A 26,643-nucleotide genomic window follows, 5' to 3' on the forward strand; every position below is an offset into this window, starting at 1 on the left:
AAACTCTCTAATGTGCTTAACTTGCTGTTTCCGTGACGAGACGTTTTTGTCAAAAGGCTCTCCATGCAAAGTGATCTCCCACTAGTCTATAATAGTTTAGTCAGTTCATGTTAGTAAATAATTTACTTTGGTATTCACTGAAAAAAATATCCAGAGTAGAACCTTGACTACAGAATATGATCACGAAGCCAATTTGTAAATGAAAAGACAAGTCAATTGTGTACCATATGATTCATGTTTTTTATTCTACAAAATGTACCCCACTCCTTTTAACTAAAAACATATGGACTGGTATTCTAAGTATTATATTAAATAGTAGATTTATTCGGCAATATACTACATTAGTATGCAACTAAGTATGACCAACTAAATGTGCATTCAATTTTCATACACATAAACGTGCTCTTTCTAATCAGCTACGCATCATTATTCTGACTTTGGCCTCGGATTTAAATGGAGCGTGCTGGGTGGCTGAATCAAAATAAGATCCTCCTCTTCGTTTAAAAACGAAATATGATTGGTTCAGCCTACTGCCATGTACGGTCATCAACTATCCAATGAGAACGTCTCGTTCCGTTTTTCTGATACGACCGCATTGCAACAAAGTTTACAGTAGTGACGGCCGGGGAGACTTGAGTTTTTAAACATTGTAAGATGATGCATTTCAACAAACCGTCAAAACAGTTTTAGTTCTTTGTTCGACGCGTTTTCTGGAGACGACAAATTAGTTGTGTTTAGACGAGGAAATAGCTCAGTTTTACATCAAGCCCCCAGTGTAGTGTGCCATTTTTCTAGCTCATCGATCGTTAAGAGGCTTGTTTACTTATTTTTGGAGCTCGTAAATGTAACCTGTCGGGGGCAGGTTGGCTTTAAATCATTTTTATTCTGTTTTCAAGGCTCGACTGGTCATTCGTTTAGTAAAATTGGAGTAAGTTATTAGCCTACTACAACCGCTTTCACTGGAAACAAATTGTCTGAACGTGGCCGTGCATGTAGCTACCGTCGCTGCTCTGTCTGATGTTGGCTCATGCATAGGCTATCTTGCTCATTGTGGTAGTATGAAAAATGTTGTGTAAAGAGAAGGTTACATAAGATTGGGTTATCCTCGTTGTGCTTTGCTTATTTCCAATGTAAGTAGCCTACATGTTCGAAAGGCATTTGAAGTTATTTGGGTCGCGATTTTATTACTGATTTATTGGTCTATTTTACATAACCGTTTTCATTTTGGGCTTGCTTTAGGTAGGGATAAAATAAAAGGGAAACACACAAATTAAGTCATTTGAAACTAGCCTACCCATGAGGCGTTTTGGGCCTCACAAGTCTTCTGTTTCTCACTCTCAAACTTCCAAGCTGTCGTATGGTTACTCGAAAATGAATGTCTCAAAAAGTGGGTATCGTGTCTTCTCTGCAAACTCGACGACCGCATGCATCGAACTCGCCAAGAAGATTACAGAGTAAGTAGGATGTTATTGCACTGGATCTCGACCCACTTGTAACTATCACACATTTCCTGCGTTACAATGGCCTCTTAATATCAGTGAACGTTGGACTTTACATGTAACTTACTGGACACTTTGATTCGTCATGCCGGTACTGTGTGTAGCCTATAGAATAGTGTTCCTAATTATGCTTTTGTAATTGCCTGTGTCAGCTTGCCTCGATACTGCAGCAAGATACAGTTCTTAAGAGAACCACAAGCTTTTCAGATGGGTGTGCAGTATCACACAGGTCTGATGAGATTAGTGTTTGCAGACCACTGTCAACCGCAACAGAACCTGTCACTTAAAACCATTTGAAGGAGAGTTGGATGCATCACAGACCAGCCTGCTTTAGGAAGCTAAGACCAACACATAGAACCGGTACACAGGGCAGTCGTCCTCTCAGTGTGTGAGAATAGACTGCGGGAGACCTCAAAGTAAACAACCTGCTTTGCAATTCCAAGATCCAAATCATTTCTCTTGAGCCCCTGGAGGCGGAGGCAGCTCTAAGAAAAAAAAAAAAGGACGATGAATCCAATTTTCCATAATTCAGCAGTTCTGTCAGTCTATCAAGCCAGCCAGCCAAATCATCACACATATTACAGTGCTAACCTGATGGTTTGGAAACCGGGCCCAAAAACGGTTTCTCATTACACTGGGGACTGTCGCCATTGGAGGAGAAAGGGCTATAGTTGCTGAGCAAAAGTGAAACCTAGCCAAGATGTATGTTGAATGACAGCACAGGAAATGTTAGGGGGGGGGGGGGGGGGGGGAAATGTGCCATGACATTTAAGATTATGTTTTGAGCGCAGTGAAGCTCCTGCATGAGTTGACCCAATGTGGATACTGTATAGGGCCAGCCGTGCTTACCCAGGATTACAGTAGTCCTGCCCTGGATCTCCACATCGTCCAAAAGTGACGAAGGGGATAAGCCTTTAGTCATCGTGTGTGTGTGTCTGCTGTCTTTTAATTGTGCCACTAATTGTGCCACTCCTGGCATACGTACTCTCCAGAACATTCTCCTATGTTACGCCGAAAGTATTTTCAGAGGAAATATGTTTCCTACGATTTAAACCAGATATTTTAGGAAGAATATTTGAGAATTTCTTTTCACGTTTTGAGAATGTTTTACATGACGCTAGCAGCACACGAGCCCCAGTGAACTCTTTGCTTCCTCCTCCCAACGTGTCTCCTCTCCAAGGGAATCTCTCCCTCTTTCCAACACCAGAGAACTTATCAGTGACGATACGAATGTTTCCAATCCATAATCGTCAAGCAAACGGCAGCATACCTTTCTGCTCCTGCGATTGTTTGCACAAGCCGGGCCCCGATCTCACAGACCCCACCCCAGGGCTTGTCCTAGGAGCGGCGAGAAGGATACCCCGCAGGGAGTTATCGCTGCAGTCGTATCAGCAGATTCACAGCATAGCTGTGTCATAAACCTCTCCCTCTGCCACTCTGTGTGTAGGGAGGTACCGGTTTACAACCGCAAGATTAAAGGTAGACAGGAACGAGCTGAGAAAGACCGAGGTGTCCATTAGCCCGTCCAATCAGTGTGCGCCGTGTGGGTGTTGATCCCTAATGGCTCCCTGTTCTTCTTCCTCCTTCCAGACGTCTAGGTGTCGAGTTGGGGAAGTCAGTGGTTTACCAGGAGTCCAATAGAGGTGAGATGTGTGTTCATCCTTGACATTGTATTTTTGGTACATTGTTACCTGGGCTTCTGGTCAGGTGACCCTCCAATGACCTAAAATGGCTCCAGTGGGTTCACGGTTCTCTCTTCATTAACCTGGAGGTGACTTTATTCCCCTGTGAGCAGAGACCCGAGTGGATGTTAAGGAGTCGGTCCGTGGTCAAGACATCTTCATCATTCAGACCATCCCCAGGTGAGAACGAACATCTTTCATGTGTTTTGGCAGCCGTTGGCGAATTGAAGATGTCTTCCCTGATTGGCTTGCTCGCAATTCTCACCTCAGAGAAAATTCGAGCACCAAGAGGGGGGAGGCCACCTATTGGAAATGTTTTTGTCGATGCCAATTTGATCCTAGGTACACAGAAGCAATCCCCCCCCCCCCCACCCCCCCCCCCAATCCTCTCTGTCTCTTTATCACTCACACACACACACACCTTTTAACCTGACGGGTCACAGCATTGACATTCAGGTGTCGTGTTCTATCGCCACCTCCAGTGTGCCCTTTGACAGGCGCTGGTAAGGTGAGAGGGGGTGTTGGCAGTTTGTTCCAGGGCATTGACCTCCAGGGGCTCCTCTTTCACACCAGGCCTGTCCTGGCCAACACCACAAAAGCACTGCCTAATTACGTCTTTTGAATCCACTTTATTTTATAGTCGTTGATTATGTAAAGTTACTAAACGTAATTCCTGCTCCTGAAAGACGTTCTGTAATGGTTATGTAAAAGTTTTTGTTTACGATATGTGGTAGGTGATATTGAGGAGTGGAAGTGGCAATGGTATTTGTATATCGTTTCCAAGCATGTGGACAAATGCCTCTGTGAATGGTCTGATTCTGGTGCAACAATGCATTCATTCTTTGATGAAATCTTTTGAGAAGCTAATTATTTAGAAATGCCTGCTCGCTTTCAAAGGTAGCCTTACTCCTTGGCAGGGTTCAGGTAGAGACTGCAGGGAGAGACGGGCTTGCAACTGAGGGAGCGTGCCAGGAAAACGAGCGCACCCTCAACCTAGCTTACAGTCCCTTACTGTACCACAGTTGACTGAACGTGAGGGTTCTGTTGTTGTGTGCATGTATACTTGACACGATGAGCAAGGCTCTCCCCCCCCCCCCCCCCCCCCCCCTTAGACCTGACAGATGTGTTTCAGTCAAGACAGACAGGAACAGTAGTTCTGAAGCTTTAAATGAGGCCTTTTGAAAATGTATATTGTCTCTCTTGACCTGGACTCAATGCCACAGATATCCACCCCTAGATGTCGCGTGTCAGGCCGGTTCGAATACCTGTCCTCAACAGACTCACAGGGCTTCGTGATCTCCTCACGTCTCAATGCTCTCTCTTGTCTTGCGCGACTCCAGAGATGTCAACACGGCCATCATGGAGCTCCTGGTCATGGCCTACGCTCTGAGGACGTCCTGTGCAAAGAACATCATCGGGGTCATCCCCTACTTCCCTTACAGCAAGCAGTGCAAGATGAGGAAGAGGGGCTCCATTGTCTGCAAGCTGCTAGCGTCCATGCTAGCCAAAGCGGGTTACACGCCGTGGTTTATTTTGCTTGTGAAGTTCCTTGCGATTGTCTCTCTTGTACCACACCCCCACTTTTGTAATCGTGTCGGTAAACGCGAATGCCGCCGCGCTAACGCCGACTCGGCACGTTTTGCCTCGTCTCGTCAAAGGGGTTAACGCACATCATCACCATGGACCTCCACCAGAAGGAGATCCAGGGCTTCTTCAGTTTCCCCGTGGACAACCTGCGTGCCTCCCCTTTCCTGCTGCAGTACATCCAGGAGGAGGTGAGACCCCGCCCCCCCCCCCCAGCACATCTTCCAAATCTCTCGTCTTGATTGAGAGGTCAAAAACCAAGTCACCGATTGATGACCTTGTTGACTGTGTTTATCAGAGGCTACTGGATCTTGGGTCAAAGTTGAGTGATCTGGTGCGTGGTTGGTCAGTCGTTTTCTTTTTCTTTTCTTTTGCTTGTGTCCCAGATCCCAGATTACCGGAATGCAATTATTGTTGCAAAGTCCCCATCTGCTGCCAAGAGGGTAACATGAAGGTTTGGAAATGCACCAAATTGCAAGTATTGACGTCCTTTTAGTCATTTGTTTTGCCCGGGTTTGTTTAACTCTTAAATGAGCTTTGAGTTTTTTTGGGACGCGTGTGTTTGTGTTCCAGAGCCCAGTCCTATGCCGAGAGGCTCCGCTTGGGCCTGGCGGTGATGCACGGAGAAGCCCAGTGTTCGGAGTCCGACATGGCTGACGGCCGACACTCACCCCCCTCGGTCCGCACAACCTCCGGACACCCTGGTCTGGAGCTGCCAGGTAAGACAAGCTCACACACACACAATACCTCTAGCAGAGACCTCCAGACCCTAAACCAGTCCATCAGCACTCCCTAGTCAACACACACACACGCAAGGTCTGTGAGTCCAGCTCGCCTTTAAGTCATTCCAAAGTCTTTGCGGCATTCCTCCCCTTGAGCCATGTGACCTGCCCAATCAGCTAGCTGGTTCATGTAACCAGAGGCAGGCTGAGCTGTGAGTCTGCATGCAGCAGGACCATCTACTCAATAATCTATAAAGGGAGCTAATGAGTTCAAACCAGTGGGTCAAACAGCTCTCACACACACACACACACACACACACAATGCTCATCCTCATAGGCTGGCACAGTGTGGTGTTGCTCATGTTAGGTATTACATGCACATACAGTATGTGTCCCGTCAGCTCTGAGACCCATCACACACACATGCTAGATCCCCCCACTTTGACAGCCCTGTTGACACTCTGTACTCGGGACACCAACCGAAATGGGCCCTAATGGAGACGTGCTTACACTAGATAGGAAACATTGTTTTTGTATCCTGTCAAACACGTTCCACTTGTCCTTAAATAACCTCTTGAGTCTGAGTCTGGGAAAATGAGCAACATGCTACGAAAGGACCCTAGTCTTGTAGGTTTCGAAATGCCTGACCGTCTGCCTGACAGAGCTAAGCACACCTTGCTAGTTCCCCCTGCTGCTGACGCTAGTCTCTCTCTCTCTCTCTCTCTCTCTCTCTCTCTCTCTCTCTGCTTCTCTCTCTCTCTCTCTCTCTCTGCTTCTCTCTCTCTCTCTCTCTCTGCTTCTCTCTCTCTCTCTTCTCTCTCTGCTTCTCTCTCTCCTCTCTCTCTCTCTCTGCTTCTCTCTCTCTCTCTCTCTCTCTGCTTCTCTCTCTCTCTGCTTCTCTCTCTCTCTCTCTCTCTCTGCTTCTCTCTCTCTCTCTCTCTCTCTGCTTCTCTCTCTCTCTCTCTCTCTCTGCTTCTCTCTCTGCTTCTCTCTCTCTCTGCTTCTCTCTCTGCTTCTCTCCTCTCTCTCTGCTTCTCTCTCTCTCTCTCTCTCTCTGCTTCTCTCTCTCCTCTCTCTCTCTGCTTCTCTCTCTCTCTCTCTCTCTCTCTGCTTCTCCTCTCTCTCTCTCTCTCTCTGCTTCTCTCTCTCTGCTTCTCTCTCTCTCTCTCTCTGCTTCTCTCTCTCTCTCTCTCTCTCTCTGCTTCTCTCTCTCTCTCTCTCTCTCTCTGCTTCTCTCTCTCTGCTTCTCTCTCTGCTTCTCTCTCTCTCTGCTTCTCTCTCTGCTTCTCTCTCTCTCTGCTTCTCTCTCTGCTTCTCTCTCTCTCTCTGCTTCTCTCTCTCTCTCTCTCTCTCTCTCTCTCTGCTTCTCTCTCTCTCTCTCTCTCTCTGCTTCTCTCTCCTCTCTCTCTCTCTCTGCTTCTCTCTCTCTCTCTCTCTCTCTGCTTCTCTCTCTCTCTCTCTCTCTCTCTCTGCTTCTCTCTCTCTCTCTCTCTCTCTGCTTCTCTCTCTCTCTCTCTCTCTCTGCTTCTCTCTCTCTCTCTCTCTCTCTGCTTCTCTCTCTCTCTCTCTCTCTCTCTCTCTCTCTCTCCTCTCTCTCTCTCTCTCTCTCTCTCTCTCTCTCTCTCTCTGCTTCTCTCTCTCTCTCTCTGCTTCTCTCTCTCTCTCTCTGCTTTTCTCTGTGTGGGTCTTTGTCTCTCTTGGCTGTAGTAAGTGGTTGTCAGCACACTCCCATCCCCGCAGGCGGACATCTCTGCATCCGCCTGAAATCCTGCAGGCATCGACTCCGCCCTCCCCGCTCATTTGTATTCCTCCTCCTTTCTCCATTAGGCACCGTCCCCTGGATTTCTCTTTCTCTCTCTCTCTCTTTTCCTTACATTTGGTCGTTTCGATGCATCGTCTTTTAGAGCACACGGTTTTGAGTCTCCATTTGGCCGTTTACCCCTTTCTGTTTTGTCTGTGACTGTGTCAACTTCCTGTCCCATCTCTCTGTTTTGACTGTCTGACCGTGTCAACATCCTGTCCCAATCTCTGTTTTGACTGTCTGACCGTGTCAACTTCCTGTCCCATCTCTGTTTTGACTGTCTGACCGTGTCAACTTCCTGTCCCATCTCTCTTGTTGGCGGCGTAGGGAGACTCCAGGCTCCATTCCCTGGCATTGAGCTTCCAAGTACGACCGCAACTCCCTGACCCCCGCAATCCCCCCACCTGCAACCTCCACATGTGATGCATGTAACGAATCTGAAGTAGAACTGAAGGGCTTCCAATGCCAGCGCTTTGGAGACGTCCCAACCCAGACCCGCACAGTGCTCTCTTTGTTACGGGCAGATGGTGCTGGAGGGTTCACCCACAACAGGTCTCGTGCCGTAGAGGTCACGAGACCACCGAGCAGCCCTGACCCACCCCCCCCCCCCCCACCAGCCCAGCTAAATTCAGTTTTCTGACTGTGATGACGAGCGCACGCTTGGGTTTCCATGGTAGTTAGAGAGAGAAATTGAATCCCTGCAGGTGCTCTTGTCCTCGTATGAACAGTAACGACACTTTTGTTCTACTTTGACGACGTATCTCTCCCTAAGCGCTCGGCATGGAAGTCCTCAGTTCAAACAGCGTGATGAGCTGTTTCCTGGGGGGGGGGGGGGGGGGTCATGATTTGTAACAGGATTCGGAGGGGCGCATCTTCTCAATGAATGAGACGTTTGGTCTGAAGAGCTGTGTTCACACCTAGTGTGCAGGCTCTGGGCTGTCACAGACTGCAGCAAGAGTCCAGGAACGACCTGAAATCTTTCCAATTCCCTGAAGATGTCACTAAGAACATGACTTTTTAATGTCATAACAATTCCCCAGTCGTGGATTATCCCCTTTACACGTTGATGGGTGTATTTCGGTGGGGAACGAGAACGACTCCGACATCCGACTCTTGCGGCGTCGACTCTCCACGCTCGTTCTATGATGCTGCTCGCGTCTGCAACACAATGAGCTGTGAACCGGTGTCCAGAGTTGATTTCCAATTGACGACCAAATCAATCTGCCGTTGTTTCATCTCTGCCCGAATGTGTACGCTGTCCTGCCGAACAAAATGGAAAACTCATTGTGGCTGTCCCCATGCTGTCTTTTTGAGTTGCCCCACAATGAATGTACTGGGCTGAAACCACATTGACCGTCAGTGTTCCAACAACAACATGTTGCGAGGCTGCCGCCCCAATCGCTGCCATGTCCCGTTGAGGTCGTCCCGTAGTGTCGACCAAGCGCACACCAATTATTGGCTCACAGGCAGAGCTGTAGAGCAAGATGCTCTGCTCCAGTTTGGGTCGTAACTCAGTGCCTTTCCTACAGAGCAGCATGGCCGACTTGAGAGCCTTCGTGTACGAACGCCGACCGATGTGGTTTCCGCCCATGCATCCTTTTGCTTGGATCGTTCTTTTGATTGTGTCGGAGCTCGGACTATGGAACGGTGTGATTCTTGGTTATTTAAAAACTCAAATCGGTGTATTTCTTTTTTTTCATGAACACATGCTTGGACAAACGCGAGAGTTTGACGTAGATTTTGCTTTGCTCTTCGCCCAGGGGGAGTTTTTAAATAAGCAGGTGTCTGATTGGACGTCGTAGCGGGCACGGATAAGGAAGTGGCGGTTGAAACTGCGTTCTGAGTGAGCATGGCATGGGGTTGCTGTGTGTCGCTTCCCTGAATCCTAACCAGATCTTTTTTGGTTTTCAAAGCAGGAACAACTGATAGTTCTACTCTCACAAGCCCTTTAATTTCCATCACAACAACCAACTGTATTCGGCCCAAAGAGGTCTACACACCATAACTTTACTGTAAAGGGCACATTACCTTTAGTAATAGCCTACACGAAAAGGGCTCCAAATTGAAAAGAGAGATGCATTCGAGAACTAGAACAACATTCAACACCGGCTGAATGCGGTTGGTAGCTGGGCTGCTTGTGAGGTAGCGCTGTCTTGCATGATCTTTGTAGGTTTTGGCCATGATCCCTGCTAACCCAACGCCCTAATCATTAGAATCATTTTCAAATGCTGCCCTGTCTTGACACGTCGAGAGGATCATTTGCTTTTGTGCTCTTTTGCCTCGTAGTAATGATGGCCAAGGAGAAGCCGCCCATTACAGTTGTGGGAGATGTGGGCGGAAGGATCGCCATCATTGTCGTAAGAGCTGCTCTTTTCTCGACCTTTTCTCCTATACAGGTCACGTGACACTGAAAACAACCTATTGGACTAGTATCTATTAATCATTTGTTATAGACACGAGAAATAACTAGGAAACGTTCTGAGTCCCTCTGTTTGAGTGTCAGAACTTGTTGTGTGGCTTAATGGATTCATGCCCCAACGCATAAGTATTCACTGGAGGCAAAAACTGAACCGCAGGCTGTTTTATCGCACCGTCCTATTTTCTGCTTGTTACCCGTGTTTTGGCTCGTGGTTTTTTCCGGAAGGTCACCGAGGTTAGGAAACGTAAAGGGCAACCCCAGTATCTCCTAGTCCCACCCCCTGTTGTGTCTGTGTGTGTGTGTGTGTCTGTGTGTGTGTGTGTGTCTGTGTGTGTGTGTGTGTCTGTGTGTGTGTGTGTGTGTCTGTGTGTGTGTGTGTGTGTGTGTGTCTGTGTGTGTCTGTGTGTGTGTGTGTGTGTCTGTGTGTCTGCGTGTGTGTGTGTGTCTGTGTGTGTGTGTGTGTGTGTGTCTGTGTGTGTGTGTGTGTCTGCGTGTGTGTGTGTGTCTGTGTGTGTGTGTGTGTCTGTGTGTGTGTGTGTGTCTGCGTGTGTGTGTGTGTCTGCGTGTGTGTGTGTGTGTGTCTGCGTGTGTGTGTGTGTGTCTGTGTGTCAGGATGACATCATAGATGATGTGGAGGACTTTGTGGCGGCGGCAGAGATACTGAAGGAGAGGGGGGCGTACAAGATCTACATCATGGCCACTCACGGCCTCCTCTCGGCCGAGGCCCCCCGACTCATAGAAGAGTCCGCCATCGACGAGGTAAACAGTACAAAGGGCGCGTACACAAAAGCTTGTAGAAAGATTGTAAGTTCGACAGGAAATAACGAAATGGAAGTGCATTGTTCCTGACAGCATTACCATGCTAATATGTGAGCCAAATATGTGCACACGCATAATGGGAGGCTCTAGATAAGCTCTGAGACTTTAGCACATCGACTCGTCAATTGACTGATTGCCTGTCGTTTTTAAAACGATTTTCCTGTCGGCATCCTATCTTTTGTGTGAGCTGCGATTTGTGTTGGTTTCCCCATCGAGTGTCCTTGTGCGCCCCCAGGTGGTGGTGACCAACACCGTCCCTCACGAGGTCCAGAAGCTGCAGTGCCCCAAGATCAAGACGGTGGACGTCAGTATGATCCTGGCCGAGGCCATCCGACGCATCCATAACGGGGAATCCATGGCCTACCTGTTCCGCAACATCACTGTGGACGATTGAGTGGACAACATGCACGCACGCACGCAACACACACACACACGCAACACACACACACACACACACACACACTCAAAGGACCAAGCAGCCCCAAGGGGGTTTGTCCAAATTAGGACATGAGTCACAAAAATTATTTTTTGACCTTAGTTCTGTTTTTTTTGTCTTTTGTCTTTTGTCCTTTATTTTTGTCCTTTTTTTGTTTTCTTTTCACCTTTTTTTGTTGTGTGTGTCAGATATTGACTGTTACAAATGACAAGCTGGAACCACACTAGGGGGGGCGGGGGGGGGGGGGGGGTAGTAAAGTGTCAGTTTTTTCTGACCCAATTCTTTCATTTGCATTCAAGGTATTTCAGTGCAACAGATGGGGAAATACAGTATGCAACCATGCTTCATGTATTGTATGTCATTTGTCCTCAGCGCGCACACACACACACACACATCTGCTTTTGGTCAATAAAAAAAAAACTCGGATGAATACTAATCAGTTTTATTATTGAATCTCCAAAGCTTTTCTCCATGTCACATTTGTGTTCCCCTCTCAGGCTGACCTTTTTTTCTTAACCACAAACTACATTTATTTCTGTGCTATCACAGTAATCTTGAGACAACAGCTGCAGGTAGTGGCAGGCTAAAAGTGGAAGACCACAACCCTACAGTGGAAACAAGACGAAAAAACGTTTCAAATGTGTTAAATTCCATCATACAATTACCCTACAAGTAAAAGTGTGCAACCTAATGGCATTCTAACTAAGCGTTCAGTGTGCTGCATCAGTGAAGGGATCTCTTTTTACTCTACATTTTCATCAATTCTTTGCTGGAATGTGTCAAGGACCCTAAACTTGTTCCAAACGCCTCAGGATTCTCAGATCATCCGCTGAGGAGCTTAGACCAAGTCAAGGAGCCGGGGCAGGAAACGTCCAAACATTTCACTTCAAGGTGTCTTGTTCTACATACATGGGAAGTTTCACAACACATCTCAAAACCGACGTTCTCCCATTCGGTCGTGTGGAAACCTGTACACGATAGCGTCACATACAAATGAAAACAAGCAATCCTGAAGTTTCGTGTCGTGAATAATGTGAACGTGAAGGTCAACGCACCTGCTTTGACAGTTGGGACAGACGACCTCCCCCTCGGCGTCCATGATGGCAATGGAGAGACGAAGGGCAGGACGGAAGAGTTAGTTTTAACTGGACAGAAAGAGGAACCAGAAAGCAAACGTTCAAGAAGCCACTTCCTCAAATAAGTCAGGAAACAATGAATCTGAGGGAGAGGGGGAAGCACATGGGGTCTGTGACACCACAGCTGTGTAGAATGCATTGTGTATTCTAGTCCATCAAGTGTTACCACGTTGTAAAGTGCTGTACCCTAGAACGAGCATACCTGGTGTGGATGTCAAGCACATGAAGGCTTTCACTGGCATTGCTGTCATCAAAATACGATTATTCTTTTAGTTCTTTCCATTATGTTTGTTAACCTATCTAATGCGCCTGCAGAGGGAACATCTAACTTGTTTTCAGACATGTTTATAGCTTCTTTTCAGACTGCTGAAAAGGTCAGAGTTGATCTGATATGCATCATGAATGTGATTTAATTTGCATGCTCTAGGTCTAGGACTACTGTGACACAATGAGGACATGCTCACATCAACAGTAATGCGCGCCACTCATTAGACGACACATTTGGCTTGATTACAAATCGTGACATTTTAAGTTCGATTTATATAGGCGTAGTTTTATATCTTCTATTAAATTGCTGTAGACAGGTTGTTAAAGGGTGTCAAAGGTTTAACTAACAACGCACAGAAAAACAATCTGTCGCTAGATGGCGACGTTGGTTCAATTTAAAAAAGCAACTTCTGTTGAAGAGAATTCCTTTTGGCCATCAATACCACCTGTAATTTCATGGGAGAAATCGAGGTACACAATTAACATTTACAAATAATAATGTACCTTTTAAACCATTCAGATAACTCGATGTTTATTTATTCATGTTTCTTTTAAGTTAACAAGTGTTGGCTGAGTTATTCATAAGGTCAAATAGACCCGTTTAGGTGCAACCCGGTCCATCGACATCAGTGTTGACGTTACCACATCTCATGTAAAGGTTCCACAGGAACCTTGAGACTTAGTACACTGTATTAGTCAAAGCACTTAGTGCAAGAAGAAGCAGTAGATTTTCCAATTCGTTTTTTCATGTTTTATTGTAATTTGCATTTTGGTCCACATTTCATTAATACTTTTGAAAATAACAAAATATAGCATTATTGTCCTAAAAATAAAACATGGTAAAAAAAAAAGTATATAAAAAAACATTTCCATGTACATTGAAAAAGAAAAAGTGCATGTAGACATTTGCATTTCACTACGTTTTAAACATTAATTGAGTCATGCTTATAATAGCAAATTAATCTTAAAACTCATGGTTTTTGTAAACATTATGCAGTGCTATACATCAATGTCCAAATGAGAAATACAGAGTGTTACATTAAAGCTAAAGTTACTTTGCACAAACCCCATAACATACAATTCTTCTCACTTTTGATTCAATAAATTGGTCGATACCCTTGTCTGTTTGCAACAGTTCAACGTCTTATTGCAAGTAAACATCCAATGCACATTGCAAAAATAACAGCCATAGAATACAAAAGCTATTGTACATTGATCTAAACTCGATCTTAACAACAGCAGCATCTTAACCGAATAAGCAGCAACACATGACATCAAGTAAACAAGAATCGTCCTCCCCTCTTGCCTCCTCTCTCCGTAGACCTGCAGTATGTTCTCATCAGGTTGACCCAGTCCACTTGCGACACCCTTCTAGCCTGTCCTAACGTTTCTCCTTCCACACAACTTGCCAACGAGAGACGCAGACGGAATCAAAAGGTGTTCAGGAATGCATGCGAGCTCGGGTCCGAATCAGTTCATCCCATCCCCGCGGACCCACGCGGTCAAGTCTCTCGCGCCCCCCCCCCCACCACCTTCCTCCAAAGTTTCATGAGCGCCGGCACTGAGCAGCAGCCCCCCTGCCCCCCCCCCCCCCCCTCTCCGCCCCAGTCCCAGCCCCGCTCCCATTAGGAGACGACGCAGCTGTTGGTCTTATTCATGGGGGGCCTGACGCCCAGGTCCTTGGGGAAGGTCTCCCTGCGTCTGCGCAGGGCGGGGCTCAGCCGACTGGGCAGGTTAGCCTGCTGCAGAAGCTCCCGGAACACCTCCACCACGTTGTCGTTCTCCTTGGCCGAAGCCTCCAGGTAGCTGTTGTTCCAGTCCAGCTCCACCGTGGACAGCACGTCGTCGCTGGCCACCAGACGCTTCTCCTCGCAGTCCGCCTTGTTGCCCACCACCACGATGGGCGTGTACTTGTCCTCCTTGACCTCCAGGATCTCGTCGCGGAGCCTCTTGACCGCCTCCAGGGACTCGGGGTCGTCCACGGCGTAGACCAGGGCGAAGGCGTCGCTGTTCTGGATGCTCAGCTTCCTCATGGCCGGGAAGGAGTAGCTGCCGCTGGTGTCCAGGATCTCCACGGTGACCTTGACGCCGCCGATGTCGTACTCCTTGCTGTGGAGCTCCTCCACGGTGCGCCGGTGCTTGGGCTCGAACGAGTCCTGGAGGAAGCGGCGGATCAGGGCTGTCTTGCCCACGCCGGCCGCCCCCAGGAACACCAAGCGCACGTGGGTCTTCTCCTTCACGTCCAGAGACATGGCTGGAGCTTTGCTGTGGGGGAGGTCGTGGGGTCGGGCTAACCTGAAGGAAGTCTAGAAGGAGTCCGGAAACTGGCTTCTGTCAGTTACTCTCTGTGGCTCGGCTGTGGTCACAGCTGCAGAAACAGATACTGGCGATCTCAAGACGAGTTTGGAAACGTACTAGTATCTGCTGAGCTTCCCCTTGTTTGTCAGATGAGCCAGTCTGCTGCACTCTGAGTGTAGGAAGGCTGAAGAAGGAGATGTGAGATTTCGAAGAGTATCGAGGTTCTGGTTATGTGGTGTCGATGTAGACAGGGCTCAAACTTGTGTTGAATGTCGCTCGTCTGACTCCGCGGTTCCACGCGCTCTCCCTTTTATCCGTGTTTTTGATGGCTGGGATTCCATGCCCCCTCTAGCACTAGCCAATCAGCATTCAGCAGCTTGTTGGAGTGTAAGGTCTGAGCAGCCAATGCCTGGGCTGCATGCAAATTGGAGTACAGGGAGAGATTCAAGGGAGGGGGGAGGAGGTGATATGTGATAGTGTATAAACAAGAGCCACTGGAGCAGATAAAATGCTGTGTGAGCAGGCCTGTGGTGATTATTCCAAGCAGATTCACCTACTTTAGATGGAAAATCTGCAATCTTTTCATCTGCATGTCATTCGTATTCTGCACAAGAAGGGAAAATGTTTCATTCTACAATTTAACCAACAGCCATCCGTGCATACAGGTGATTTTCTAGTTTGACATCACACAGGACAAAAACATACAATGTAAAGTAGCCTTTACAAAGCTTTGATTAATTCTCAGGGGATCTCTTGAATTGACTTGCAAATAAAATGACCGAAGGCAATTAGAACTCTCATATTTGGCTACACAGCTTGCCCTAAAGAATAATCTATACACATCTACCTCCACACAAGCTAATTATGATTGACCTTTCCACAGGGGCAACTTCTGTTGATAGCTAGTGTTTTTCATTTGCATTCCATTACCAGATACCCCCACAAGGGAAGCCATGTCAGGTGACCTTTGGAAATGGTCCTAAAGCTCACAATGCATGCAGAGCGAGATTCCGATACTAGCCATTACCAGCCGGAAATTCTGCTTGATTGGGGAGACGACTCGACACATAATGTAACAGCAGCAACAGTGATGGGTGTCACGTGTTCGGTGTGCAACAAACTCCAGCTAGATACACTTCCAAAGCAAGTGTATTGTTCAGTTACAATGTTGTTGTGGGATTGACGGCTAGAAAAAACGAACACGAAAACCTGCGGCCCCCCTGATTCATCTCCCAATCTGTGACGCTTTGTTTTTGCATTGTCCTCGTCTTTAAAAAATGTTTCAAGATTATTTTTTTATTTTTTTAAACGAATCACAGAAAGGCACATCTGTGTGTACCTTTCGCCTTTAACGTCCGTTTCTTTCCGCATGTCGTCAACTGTGATGCATCGCCTCCAACAGTTTTGGACAGGCTCTCCTCTGTCAGAGTCGGGCTGTATGAAAGAGTTTGATCCCGTCAAACTCCAGGGAGGAGCATGCCTCACCGAGTGTGGCTGTCGACGCCAGAGTGAACTCACCGCGAGCCTCCTGGGACAAGGTACCGTACCCCACACACACCCCCTCCTCGCCTCTCCTCTCTCCTTCCCAGGAGTCGTCTGTGTCTGGCAGCGCAACACGTCAACGTGGAACATTGTGTCTTATCGGAATAAATTAGGCACGAATAAATTCAGTTTTAGGGTTGTGCTAATATTCCCCTCTGTGGAATTTTTCTAGGATTATACACAGAATATTCTGAATTTGTGCAGGCAGGATGATCGCTAAGGTCGTTCTGCCATGACCCGGGGTATTGACAACCCATACGTGTCCATGTCAAGTCTTGTAAATTGCCAGAATATTCTTTCCTAGTATATCATTCCTGTAATTGAAAGATTTATTTTTCAGTATGACCATCCTCATGTCACTGTGCTCTTATTAGGTCATCCAAGACCCAGAGTTTTGTAACATGCAGTAAGCATCATCACCGCCCTGAAAACTATGTTGGCCTGCCCAGAACCCCCTAAATGACACAGGGACATGTCAGTTCACCCCTCATAATCCCAAAACTTCGGCTTGCTTTCTGTCTAGAACGTGACACGGAGCACAGAGCAAGCCTCGAATCACTAACAACACCTAATATTCCCTCATCTTCATTTCCATTCTTGCTGGGCTCTCCTGTGAGTGTGCGTGTGTGTGTGTGTGCTGTTTTGAAACCACGTGTCATGCTGTTGCGTGTGTCTTCTCCTCACTAATTGCCCTTCGGCTCCATGTCTTTTGTGGTTCAGGGGTCCTCACAAAGGACTGGTTGCTGGGGCCCTTCTCAGTGTAGGTGGAGCCCTTCAGAACTCACAGGCTCGGCAGAGTGACACGTTAATTCCCTTCAGGTCGCATGCGAGTGCTGATTTAAACGGCGGCGGGTTACTCAAACACGACACACAAATGCACGACGGCAGTAGTCAATCGATCGAAGCGGTCGGCCTTTAAATGTTCCTTGACAACTAAACGGAGCGTTCTGAAACCTCCCTCCACATTGCTGATTGGATGCTTGAAACATGGTAGCGCTTTTGTAACCCTGACCTTTTTACATACCAAGTTTGTCCATGATATCCCAATCATTGTAATCCTAACCCGACACTGAATCCATCTTCTGTTTTCGGGAGTCCAACGGCGAGAACGTCAAATCAGGACAAAGCGTCGTCGAGTCTGTGTTTTGTCCGACCGAGGTCAGGCCCGACCCCCGTCTATCGGCAGCTGGCATCAGTCGAAGAGTCCTAATGGAAAGTGACCGTGGCACCCGAGGCAGGGGAATACGGGACCTATTAATAGCGGAGCTGTGTCGACGTCGAAGCCAAGGCTCTCTTAGGGGCTCCGACTGCCAGCCTCTAGTGCCCCCCCCCCCCCCACACACACACACCTCCAAGGCCTCCCGTCTATCTGTGTCGGATGGCCTGGGAGGAACACGGGCGCTTCCCCCATCCTGACGACGGCCCCGCCCGAGATGACAACGTTGATATCTGACAGAGAAAGACAAATATCAACACACTTGGCCTATATGCATAACTTTTGTTCATTGTACTATCGGAAGAGACGCTGGCTGCCGCGTTTTGAAGTGTTTCGCCATTCTGCTGTTCAGGAGGTGTGATCCAAGAATATTCCTAGAGATGAGTTGCCATTGGCCAGTGCGAGGATTACTGGTGCACCACTCCATAGCTGCTGGCTCAAACATACGAATAGAAATCAATGGAATGGATTAGATACCGTCATGAACTCTTACTTAATCCACAACGAGTCTGTCCATCTCTTTGGTCACATCTGACTAGAAATATATCCCTAGCATGGACAATCTGTCCTCTGTGGCCTCACTGTTACTTCCACAGACATCCCAACCTGCAGAGACTCATTTCCGGGAGGTAGCTCTAGGTCTGCTTCCAAATGTTCCTACAATATCCAACATGGCCTCAAGGCCTGAAAGTGGAAAAGGGCGTGATGGAGGGGGAACATGTCAACAACGCTAAATGTTTTGGCCATCTGTATTGCGGTGGCGCCGATCCACAGGTTCATCTCACCCCTTCAGGGAAATACAGCGAGATCATGGCTTTATGGGTCTTCCCTTCCGTGGGGGAAGTTGCATCACACGCTCTATTGGCTAGGAAAACAACGCATCCTTCCTTGTCTGGTGCGAGAATTCAGACTGGTATCGGTCTTGATCCACATTATGGCACGCTAATCACGGCCGGTCACGGATGTGCTGAGCAGAGACAGTCCGAGTCACCACCGCTCCCCTGTTCCCTGCTGTATTTAACGACGCAATTATCTGTGATTCACATCTATTTTCATTTTGTGCCACGCAAACAGCTCTTCGCATCGCTTCGTCTCTGTCGTTTCTTGTGCGCGTGTATCCGTTTCACCCCTCACCTCCCTTCCCCGTCACACACCTGCTTCTTATTTAGAGACATCTGACGCTTAAACCGAGCCCTTGTGCCTCCTGTCCGGTGCGGGGGGGGGGGGGGGGGTGTGTGTGTGTGGGGGGGTGTTATGAGTCGAGATGTCTGCCCTCCTCGCGGCTCAGTTCGTTCCTCCGTTTTCCTCTCCTCTCCTCCTCCGTCTGGGATTCGGCGCCCGAAGAGACCGACGCCACCGGGTTTGGACGCGCGACGCGCCCAGACTGTCCCCCCCTTCTCCTCTTTTTTTCCGCCGTACCGCAGATGAGGGTTTGTGTCCCGAAGGCGTCCTCCCCCCCTCCCCCCCCCACCTCGTGTCTCTCCCTGCTCTACTTTCTGCTCGTCAAAACGGAGACGGCCACCGCAGCCCGGCCCTCTGTGTTCCCTTCCCCGGGAAACGTTTTGGACGTGGGATAAAGACAGACTTGTTGCATGACCCCAGTGTCTGACTTGCACACGGCCGGCTCTCGTCGGAGGGTGGCTGACGGTAATTGGCGGCGGGTGATGCAGGGAGACATTTGGGTCTCCTCCTCCACCCAGACAGGTGAGAACACAAGCAGCAGCCCTCACAGTGTCGTGTCTTAATAAGCTGCCACCTCTTGCTAGGTGACAGGCTGAGAGGCGTGTTTGCGTGTGTGAACACGTTATCATGTGTCGGTCAGAATATGTGTGCATATCAAAGACAGAGATTGTGTGTGTGTGTGTGTGTGTGTGTGTCTGTGTGTGTGAACATGTTATCATGTGTTGGTGACAGAATATGTATGCATGTCAAAGACGGAGAAAGATTGTGTTTGTGTGTGAACATGTTATCATTTGTTGGTGTCAGAATATGTATGCATGTCAAAGACGGAGAGAGATTGTGTGTGTGTGTGTGTGTGTGTGTATCTGTGTGAGTGTTAGGAAAAGTGTGTGAGACTTCCAACACCCCCCCAAGCTCACCCACCCCCCCGACCCCCCCCCCCCCCCCCCCCCATACCGTGACAACATGTGCTCCGCCTCACCGGGTTAGACAAAGCTCTGTCTTTGAGGCACAATCAACAAACAGCAGCTCTCCGCTGAGCAAACACCCCACAGCTCAGCCACAACCATCCAGGGGAAACAACATCATGAGATGTCAGAAATCCTTTGAGCGTTGATATACTTTAATAGCAGCCATGGATGGATGTGACTTGCTGACACTTATGTAAATATGGGAATTCGGTAAGACTTGATAAGAATAAATTATTTATTCTTATTCGGCTAAATTAAACATTTAGCCGTTAAACTAGACTGCTATGGGTGTATGGGTAAATGAGATCGAGGGAAGATTTGATAATATCCTGCTAATTCGGTTTGGTGAGTAGCCATGACCCTTTCACGAAAGCTGTGACCACGGCTGCTAAATATTTCTACATGGCTTGAATCTCAAAGACAACAATGGTATGTTCCAGCTCAGAAAGACTGGCGCGTTATCAACTCATAACATGCCCAAGTTCTGACTGTGGGAGCTTCTGTGCAACATTATCTTCCATGTCTCATCTGAATGCCACAATATTTTCATGGTGGGCTCAAAGAAGGAAAAACAAACAAGGCAAACTACAGACCTGACAGCTGAACTCGGTGACTCACACTTGTTGGAGGGAATTCAAATGGGGAAGGATTAATGTATCCTGTTTACAATCGATTTGCGTCTGGAACGGAGCCAAACCGAGATATTTATAGCCGTGAGACGAGCAGAGTGCAGGCTCTGTGGGACGTGGGCTCACCACAACACACACACACACACACACACACACCTGACAGGAGGTTGGTGTGTGTGTGTGTAGGTGTGTTTGGCGTCTGCGTGTGTGTCTGTTGTCCTAGTGTGGAGTTTGGGTCTAAACGTGGGACTCAGCAGCAGTGAGAAGGCCTTTCGTTTCTCATCAACCTCAGCAAAGACTGACAGAAAGAGATCAGCCACGCCTCATCTTGTTGTCACATCGCTCCGCTACCGGGGATGTGTGACAAGGTGGCATGTGCGCTCAGCCGAGAAAACCCCCCCCCAAAAAAACAAGAACCAAGCCGGAACGTTCCGAAAGGAGCGAGATTCCAGTCTCGGCGCCTCCTCAATCCTCTGACCAGGCACAGTTGCAGCATGTCGTAAGAGACTCTCAGTCACGCAGCCAGGATGACCAACTGTAGTCTGCTGTTGTTGTTGTTGTTGATGCAATCCTTCAGGGCCGGATGAATAAGCTGTTATGGTCCCTGATTTGGGACCATAACAGCCTGGTTTCAGTCTATTATGCTTGCAGGCAGTGACAGCATTAACAGCCATCTAGTAAGGTTACCCCCCCGCCCCCCCACCTCCGCCTCATCCATGCCAACAGGGCAAGAAGGTCAGACAGGACCCTGTCAACAATGAAAATATCAGAAGACAGACATTGATGGGTAGTTTTTAGCTTGACTCTCTTTTTCAGAGCCACATATATAGCATGTATGGGACTGTGGTTTGTGACCACAACAAGAAAAATGCTTAAACATTTAAGCACCCTCAGAAGCCCACATTGATACTATCATCAGAGCCTGTTGTCAGTATGTGTGTGCGTGTGGCTGTGTGTAAAGTGAGGGTGTTAATCTCTGTGTAGGTGCCATTTCACAATTTGGCCTAGATATCTGTCCTGCATATTGTTCCACCCACTAAATAACCCCATTTGGCTTTCTCACATTAACCCCTTAAAATACATAAACATGTCCGAATTTGAATCACTTCACCTCAACAGCCGATATGATGCTTCTTCTAACCTGCTTTCATTAAGGTGTCAGAATCTATGCTCTAGGTTAATGATCCAAATGATTTCAGGTCCCTGCGGACACGAAAGTGTGACTGCGCACACTTGTGGCCTTTGCAGGACTTGACCTAGAAAAACACATGGAGGTGTCACCAAGCCCTTATCGAGGTCAGGCCGTTCCGTTCAGAAAAATAATTTCTTTTTTTCCCCCCCATTAAGGAGGCTTGGTAGCTGAGTCATCGCTCCAGTCTGCTTATCATGCTAATGCGCTCGGTATTGCCAAGTTAAACGGTTGCCTTTTCACTGTGTCCGTTTTTTTTGGTTTTGTTTATCGTTCACACTGCTGTTTTCAGGGTGTGGACCAAATGCGTGACCCAGGTACGAAGGGCACAGTTGCCCAGGCGCCTGGCTGGGAGGAAATGAAGCCTGAGTGACCGAGAATGTCACCTACTTTCAGGTGCACGATTCCACCTGTGGTCCGGAGGTTGACCGGGCGCATTGCAGAATGTCCTCGGCGGAACAATCGATGGAAACATGGAAGAGGACATCACGCGTGCGGCTGAAAGAAAGCTTGGAATCACGGAACATGCCGGAACGTCTTTCTCACTGCTTGGACTGAAGGCAGAAGACAGAAGGCAGGAGGGGGGTGGCAAGGGAGAATGCGTCATCCTCGTTCGCAGCCGTCGCCAGCATCGTCGCCATTGTTTTCACCCCCCCCCCTCTCATCCTCACCGCCGTCCATCTTGTCGGCGATACCTCGACTGGCACCTTCATGGTCGTCGCCTCGACCTTCTTTTGTCTTACTCTCCCTTGCCCAGCTCCACCTCTCCAGGGGGAGATGGGACAGGGACTGGCCCTCCTCCAGCTCCACCTCTCCAGGGGGAGATGGGACAGGGACTGGCCCTCCTCCAGCTCCACCTCTCCAGGGGGAGATGGGACAGGGACTGGCCCTCCTCCAGCTCCACCTCTCCAGGGGGAGATGGGACAGGGACTGGCCCTCCTCCAGCTCCACCTCTCCAGGGGGAGATGGGACAGGGACTGGCCCTCCTCCAGCTCCACCTCTCCAGGGGGAGATGGGACAGGGACTGGCCCTCCTCCAGCTCCACCTCTCCAGGGGGAGATGGGACAGGGACTGGCCCTCCTCTAGCTACACCTCTCCAGGGGGAGACAGGGCAGGGACGGGCCCTCCTCCAGACCTGGGGGTGCTTATCCTTCTGCTCCAGCCACGGCTCCCCACAACGACCCACTTCTCCGGATGGCCGTGGGAGGTGGAGAGATGGATGGATAGAGAGATGAACAGACGGCGAGAGAATTAAGGTTGCGAGTGGGACGGAGAAAGTGAAAAGAGGGAGAAGGAGGGAGAGAGAGAGAGAGAGAGAGAGAGAGAGAGAGAGAGAGAGAGAGAGAAGGAGAAGGAAGGAACACAATTAGGAGAGAGAGGGAGAGCGAGGGAGAGGGAGCGAGAGGGAGAGCGAGAGGGAGAGAGAGAGAGATAGAGAGAGAGTTGACAACAGTCCCCACAGCAGGGGACTGTTGCACGCTGTTGCACGGCCCCGAGGATGTGACTCTCATGGCAGCTGGGGTGACAATCTTCTCTTCCAGGGCAAGTGTGTCAGGTCGCACTCCGTGCTCGTGCTTATTTGTTACGTCAGAAACAGAGCGAAGACTTCCACGACAATCGGATCCAAATGCTGTGCTGCAGTCGCTCACGGCAGCTAGCGTTACCACGTGAAACGACAGTGACAGATGTGTCTTGCAGTTAAAGTCCTTCTCACTGCAGGGAAATAGACTTTGGGCAAGGTGCTCACAAAAGACCTTGGCAAGAGCTGCTAAAATTCAACTTTGACAGGGAACTGCCGACAAAGGAATGTTTTTCTGAAATACTGTGCTTCTTTTCTTCCTTTTCAGGTTGGTATCTTTTTCTTGGCTGACATGGAGCTACAGTACACCTTTTGAAGACAGGCGTTTACTTTCTACGCTGTGCAACACCAAGGCAAACAGACATAATCCAGACCACAGTTCTCCTTCGCCCTGACTGAACAATACAGCCAAACCCACTTGTACCTTCAGTATTTACATGTTCAATAGGCCTTTATTCAGCCTGAGCCGTTCTGTCTGGTTGACTTTTTATAGAATGGTCGACCTTTGACTTGTGATTCTCAAGAGTCAGGCGAGGACATGCTGTTGAATCCAGTAACTCAGGCTGAAACCTTTTGAATGGGTCTATTTTCTGTTTGAGCTGAGACTGGGGACTTGTATAGTACAGTTTGTGGCTCTGGTTTGGACTGTGCTTGGTAGAGTATGTCCTCAGAATATCTCATGCATTAATCAGAAGTAGTTTAGGGTGAGAATGCAGATCAAACATTCACAAATAGTAAAACTGAGTTCTTCTTTCAGTTTCCATTGACCTTTATAAATAATTATGTAGTACAGAATGTACAGTATGTACCCCTAGTCCTCAGTGGAGTCGTGTGTGTGTGTGTGTGTGTGTGTGTGTGTGTGTGTGGACTGAGTGCATGTGTGTGCGATCATTAGCTCTGTCGAGATCAGACAATATTTCTTTGGAAAGTACATCGCTGTCTCAAGGCTAAGAGTCTCATATTTTATCTTCATTTTCTTCTTTCTCAGTCCTCTGGTTTGTGTCCCTCCCCCCCCCCCCTCTTCACTTCACTTACACAGGCTACCACTTATCCTTAGCACCGTGCTTCCTGACTCATTACTGTTGCAGAGAAAAAGAAAGAAATGCATGAACAAAATGACAGCAATCAGAACACGGTGTCCGAGGCAATAACCGTGAACAGCCCTCCCACCCCACCGCACGTCTACCAATAAGGAGACTCAATACTGCGGCTCCATCCAATCGAACCCAAGCTTGTGGTCTCGTGACCAAGTTTAAGGGGGCTAGTATTGTAAACCAGAGCCCCATGGTCACTAATGACTCTCAGTGGGCACCGAGGTGAGAGAGGCAAACACTATTACCCAAGTACACCTTGTATCTCTGTCATTTGCCACTCACCCAGCTGGGTCCAGAGAAGTTAATTGGCCTCGTTCTGTTGTTGGACACAATGGGGGTAGAGGGATGCTTGGTGAAAGTGAGAAAGACATCCACATGAAGCCATGTAACCGGACATGGATCATTCCAACGACCACTCAGTTGGTTGCAATGCTAGTGTAGGTGCTAATGTACACCCCTACACAAGCTATGGAGAAAAAAAACCCGGTAGAAATCCGAGCTTTCGTAGAAGGTACGCTAAGAGCATTCGAATAGAAGATGTTTTGCCTGGTCCAGACACGCAAACAAATCTACTAATGATTCTGTGAGAATACCCCTCAGCTACATAAGTTTGAGGTTTTGAGTTTTTTTGATTTTTAGGTGGGAACTTTGTTAGCCGCTAACTTTGTTAGCCGCAATTTCTCAAAGGGGTTTTCGACTCAAAAAGGGATGTGCTCCTTCTCCAGGAGGTGCTTAGGTGTCTGTCACAACTGGGTCACCACAAGGGACATATATAGAACATGTCACAGTTCCCCTCTGCCCTTTCACTCAATCTCTCAGAAAATGTTTTTTCACCAACTCTCATCCAAAGGTCTTTATCTCTAGGGTACCTTTTTACCGTTTCAAAAGAAAACCGCCGGCACTGTTTGTTCCGGAAAACAGCACAGCCCGATATGTTATCCTACGTTGAGGTGAGCAAAGCCGTTGTGTCAAGGCTTCCCACTGTTCCCTGTGACTGGAGCTGACAGGTAAGTGGGCAGAAGCTGGGTGAAGACTCAGGAGAATCCGTGGCCTCCAGGAGCCCACGTGCCGACCGGTCCCACTGGGATAGGACCGCTCTCCATCCAACTCACTCCTACACCCTCACACACATCTGCCCCAGGACATGGCAAAAGATGACTAAGGGGCAGCCTTTTGACGCGTTAAATGCGGGTGGCGAGTGGGTCCTTGTTTCGTGTGACTTTCGCCTCGGTCACACGGTGGTGCATGCGTGGATGCGCCAACAGGACCACTCGCTGCGCCGCCAATTCGACGAAATCCGATTCACACTTGTTTTTCTTCCGTTTTGACGTGTCAGGTAAGCGCAACGTCGCATCGCATTCCACGACCCCGCCTTCCTCAGGGTTCTGTTGCCGTAACGACCCGAGCCCATAGCTTCCCACGTGGCCCGCTGTCCAAGTGAAACACAGAGAAATCACCGGAGGCCATTTCATCATTAATCTCAAGGAAGCCACGTGTGACTAAAATCCCGTAGTCTAAAGAGACTGCTCATTATTTTTGACTAAGAATAGCCTGTCTGCAAATATACCATCAAGGAGATTTGAGGAAAGGAGATAGATGTCGGGTTGGGGAAAGTTATTAGCGACTCGCACCTCCTCAGGGCGAGCCATTAGCCCGACAGTCACACAAAATGGCCATGCCAGACTTTCCATTTACATACAGCCTCTTAAGAGAAGCAGAAATAAGTATCCATCTTTAATTTAGAGTAAATACAGTCAACATGTACTGGAGCTTCAGTGTCGTTGAATGGTCTTCAGACGTTTTTTCCAAGTTGGATCATTTTCAGAGACGCACAGACGTGACGCATCGAGACGTTACCTTGTTTTGAGATGTTCAGTTTTTCCGTGTCTGAAGGAGAAGGTCAAGTGTTGTTGAAAACCTGGAAACCCGTTGGCGTCAGAAAAGATTGTGCTCGTCACGTGTGTGTGTGTGTGACTGTGCTCGTGCGTAGGTGGCACCGCGAAGAGACGGGGCGAAAGGGAGCAGAAGTGATTCTCTCTTACCAAGAAAGGAGTGTCCAAACCCAACCCGTCTTTCATAACAAATGCTAACGCCGATGCTAAATAGCTAGTTTCGGACTAATTGCGCCTCGCTGCTTTGCCCTCTGACTTCGGCTTTCATAATCTCAAGCCTCCGGCTCTGTGAAGTGATTCGTTTCATGGATGGAAAACCAGGGCCTGTTTGAGAGAGGAAATGACTTCTTCTTTGATATCCAGCACTTCTGTCAGATCTTCCAACTCTTTTGAAATTCACCATCCTGCATGGATGCATCTCCACAGTTATCTGCACATCTGTTGAAGAATGACTGTGTATATGACAGACATATGCTGTGAAAGTATGCAAGCAGAGCAACAAAAGCCACAGGAAGTGTATAGAAGAGGTGTAGATATATCTACTGATACAACTACTCTGCAGTTGGCAAGAAATGTCCTCACGTGGCAAAGAGCACCAGGTGTTGCATCCACCAATGAAGATATCCAATTTGAAACTGCGAAGCCAGTGTGCCTCGGATCAAAAACACCACAGTTCTCACCAAAGAGAA

At 48.3% G+C, this 26,643-nt stretch overlaps 2 protein-coding genes across 3 annotated transcripts; one reads left to right on the plus strand and one right to left on the minus strand.

Moving 5' to 3' along the window:
- The first annotated feature begins 796 nt into the window (after nucleotides 1–796).
- LOC136965267 (phosphoribosyl pyrophosphate synthase-associated protein 1-like) lies at nucleotides 797–11,383 on the plus strand. Of its 2 annotated transcripts, XM_067259350.1 has the most exons (12): nucleotides 797–928; nucleotides 1,351–1,454; nucleotides 3,090–3,142; nucleotides 3,295–3,361; nucleotides 4,522–4,692; nucleotides 4,839–4,956; nucleotides 5,152–5,205; nucleotides 5,337–5,484; nucleotides 7,616–7,654; nucleotides 9,575–9,645; nucleotides 10,320–10,466; nucleotides 10,762–11,383. In XM_067259350.1, exons 2-12 carry the CDS (start codon nucleotides 1,372–1,374, stop codon nucleotides 10,918–10,920), a joined length of 1,110 nt encoding a protein of 369 aa, XP_067115451.1. In that variant the 5' UTR covers nucleotides 797–928; nucleotides 1,351–1,371; the 3' UTR covers nucleotides 10,921–11,383. The 2 variants fall into 2 exon arrangements, with proteins under 2 accessions (XP_067115451.1, XP_067115452.1); XM_067259351.1 differs by lacking the exon at nucleotides 7,616–7,654.
- Nucleotides 11,384–13,990: 2,607 nt separating this feature from the next.
- Nucleotides 13,991–14,822, minus strand: rasd4 (rasd family member 4). Its single transcript, XM_067259635.1, has one exon. The coding sequence runs from the start codon at nucleotides 14,615–14,617 to the stop codon at nucleotides 13,991–13,993; it is 627 nt and encodes a 208-aa protein (XP_067115736.1). The 5' UTR covers nucleotides 14,618–14,822.
- Between the last annotated feature and the right edge of the window lie 11,821 nt (nucleotides 14,823–26,643).

Source organism: Osmerus mordax, chromosome 21 (genome assembly GCF_038355195.1).
Source record: "Osmerus mordax isolate fOsmMor3 chromosome 21, fOsmMor3.pri, whole genome shotgun sequence".
Lineage (NCBI taxonomy): Eukaryota > Metazoa > Chordata > Actinopteri > Osmeriformes > Osmeridae > Osmerus > Osmerus mordax.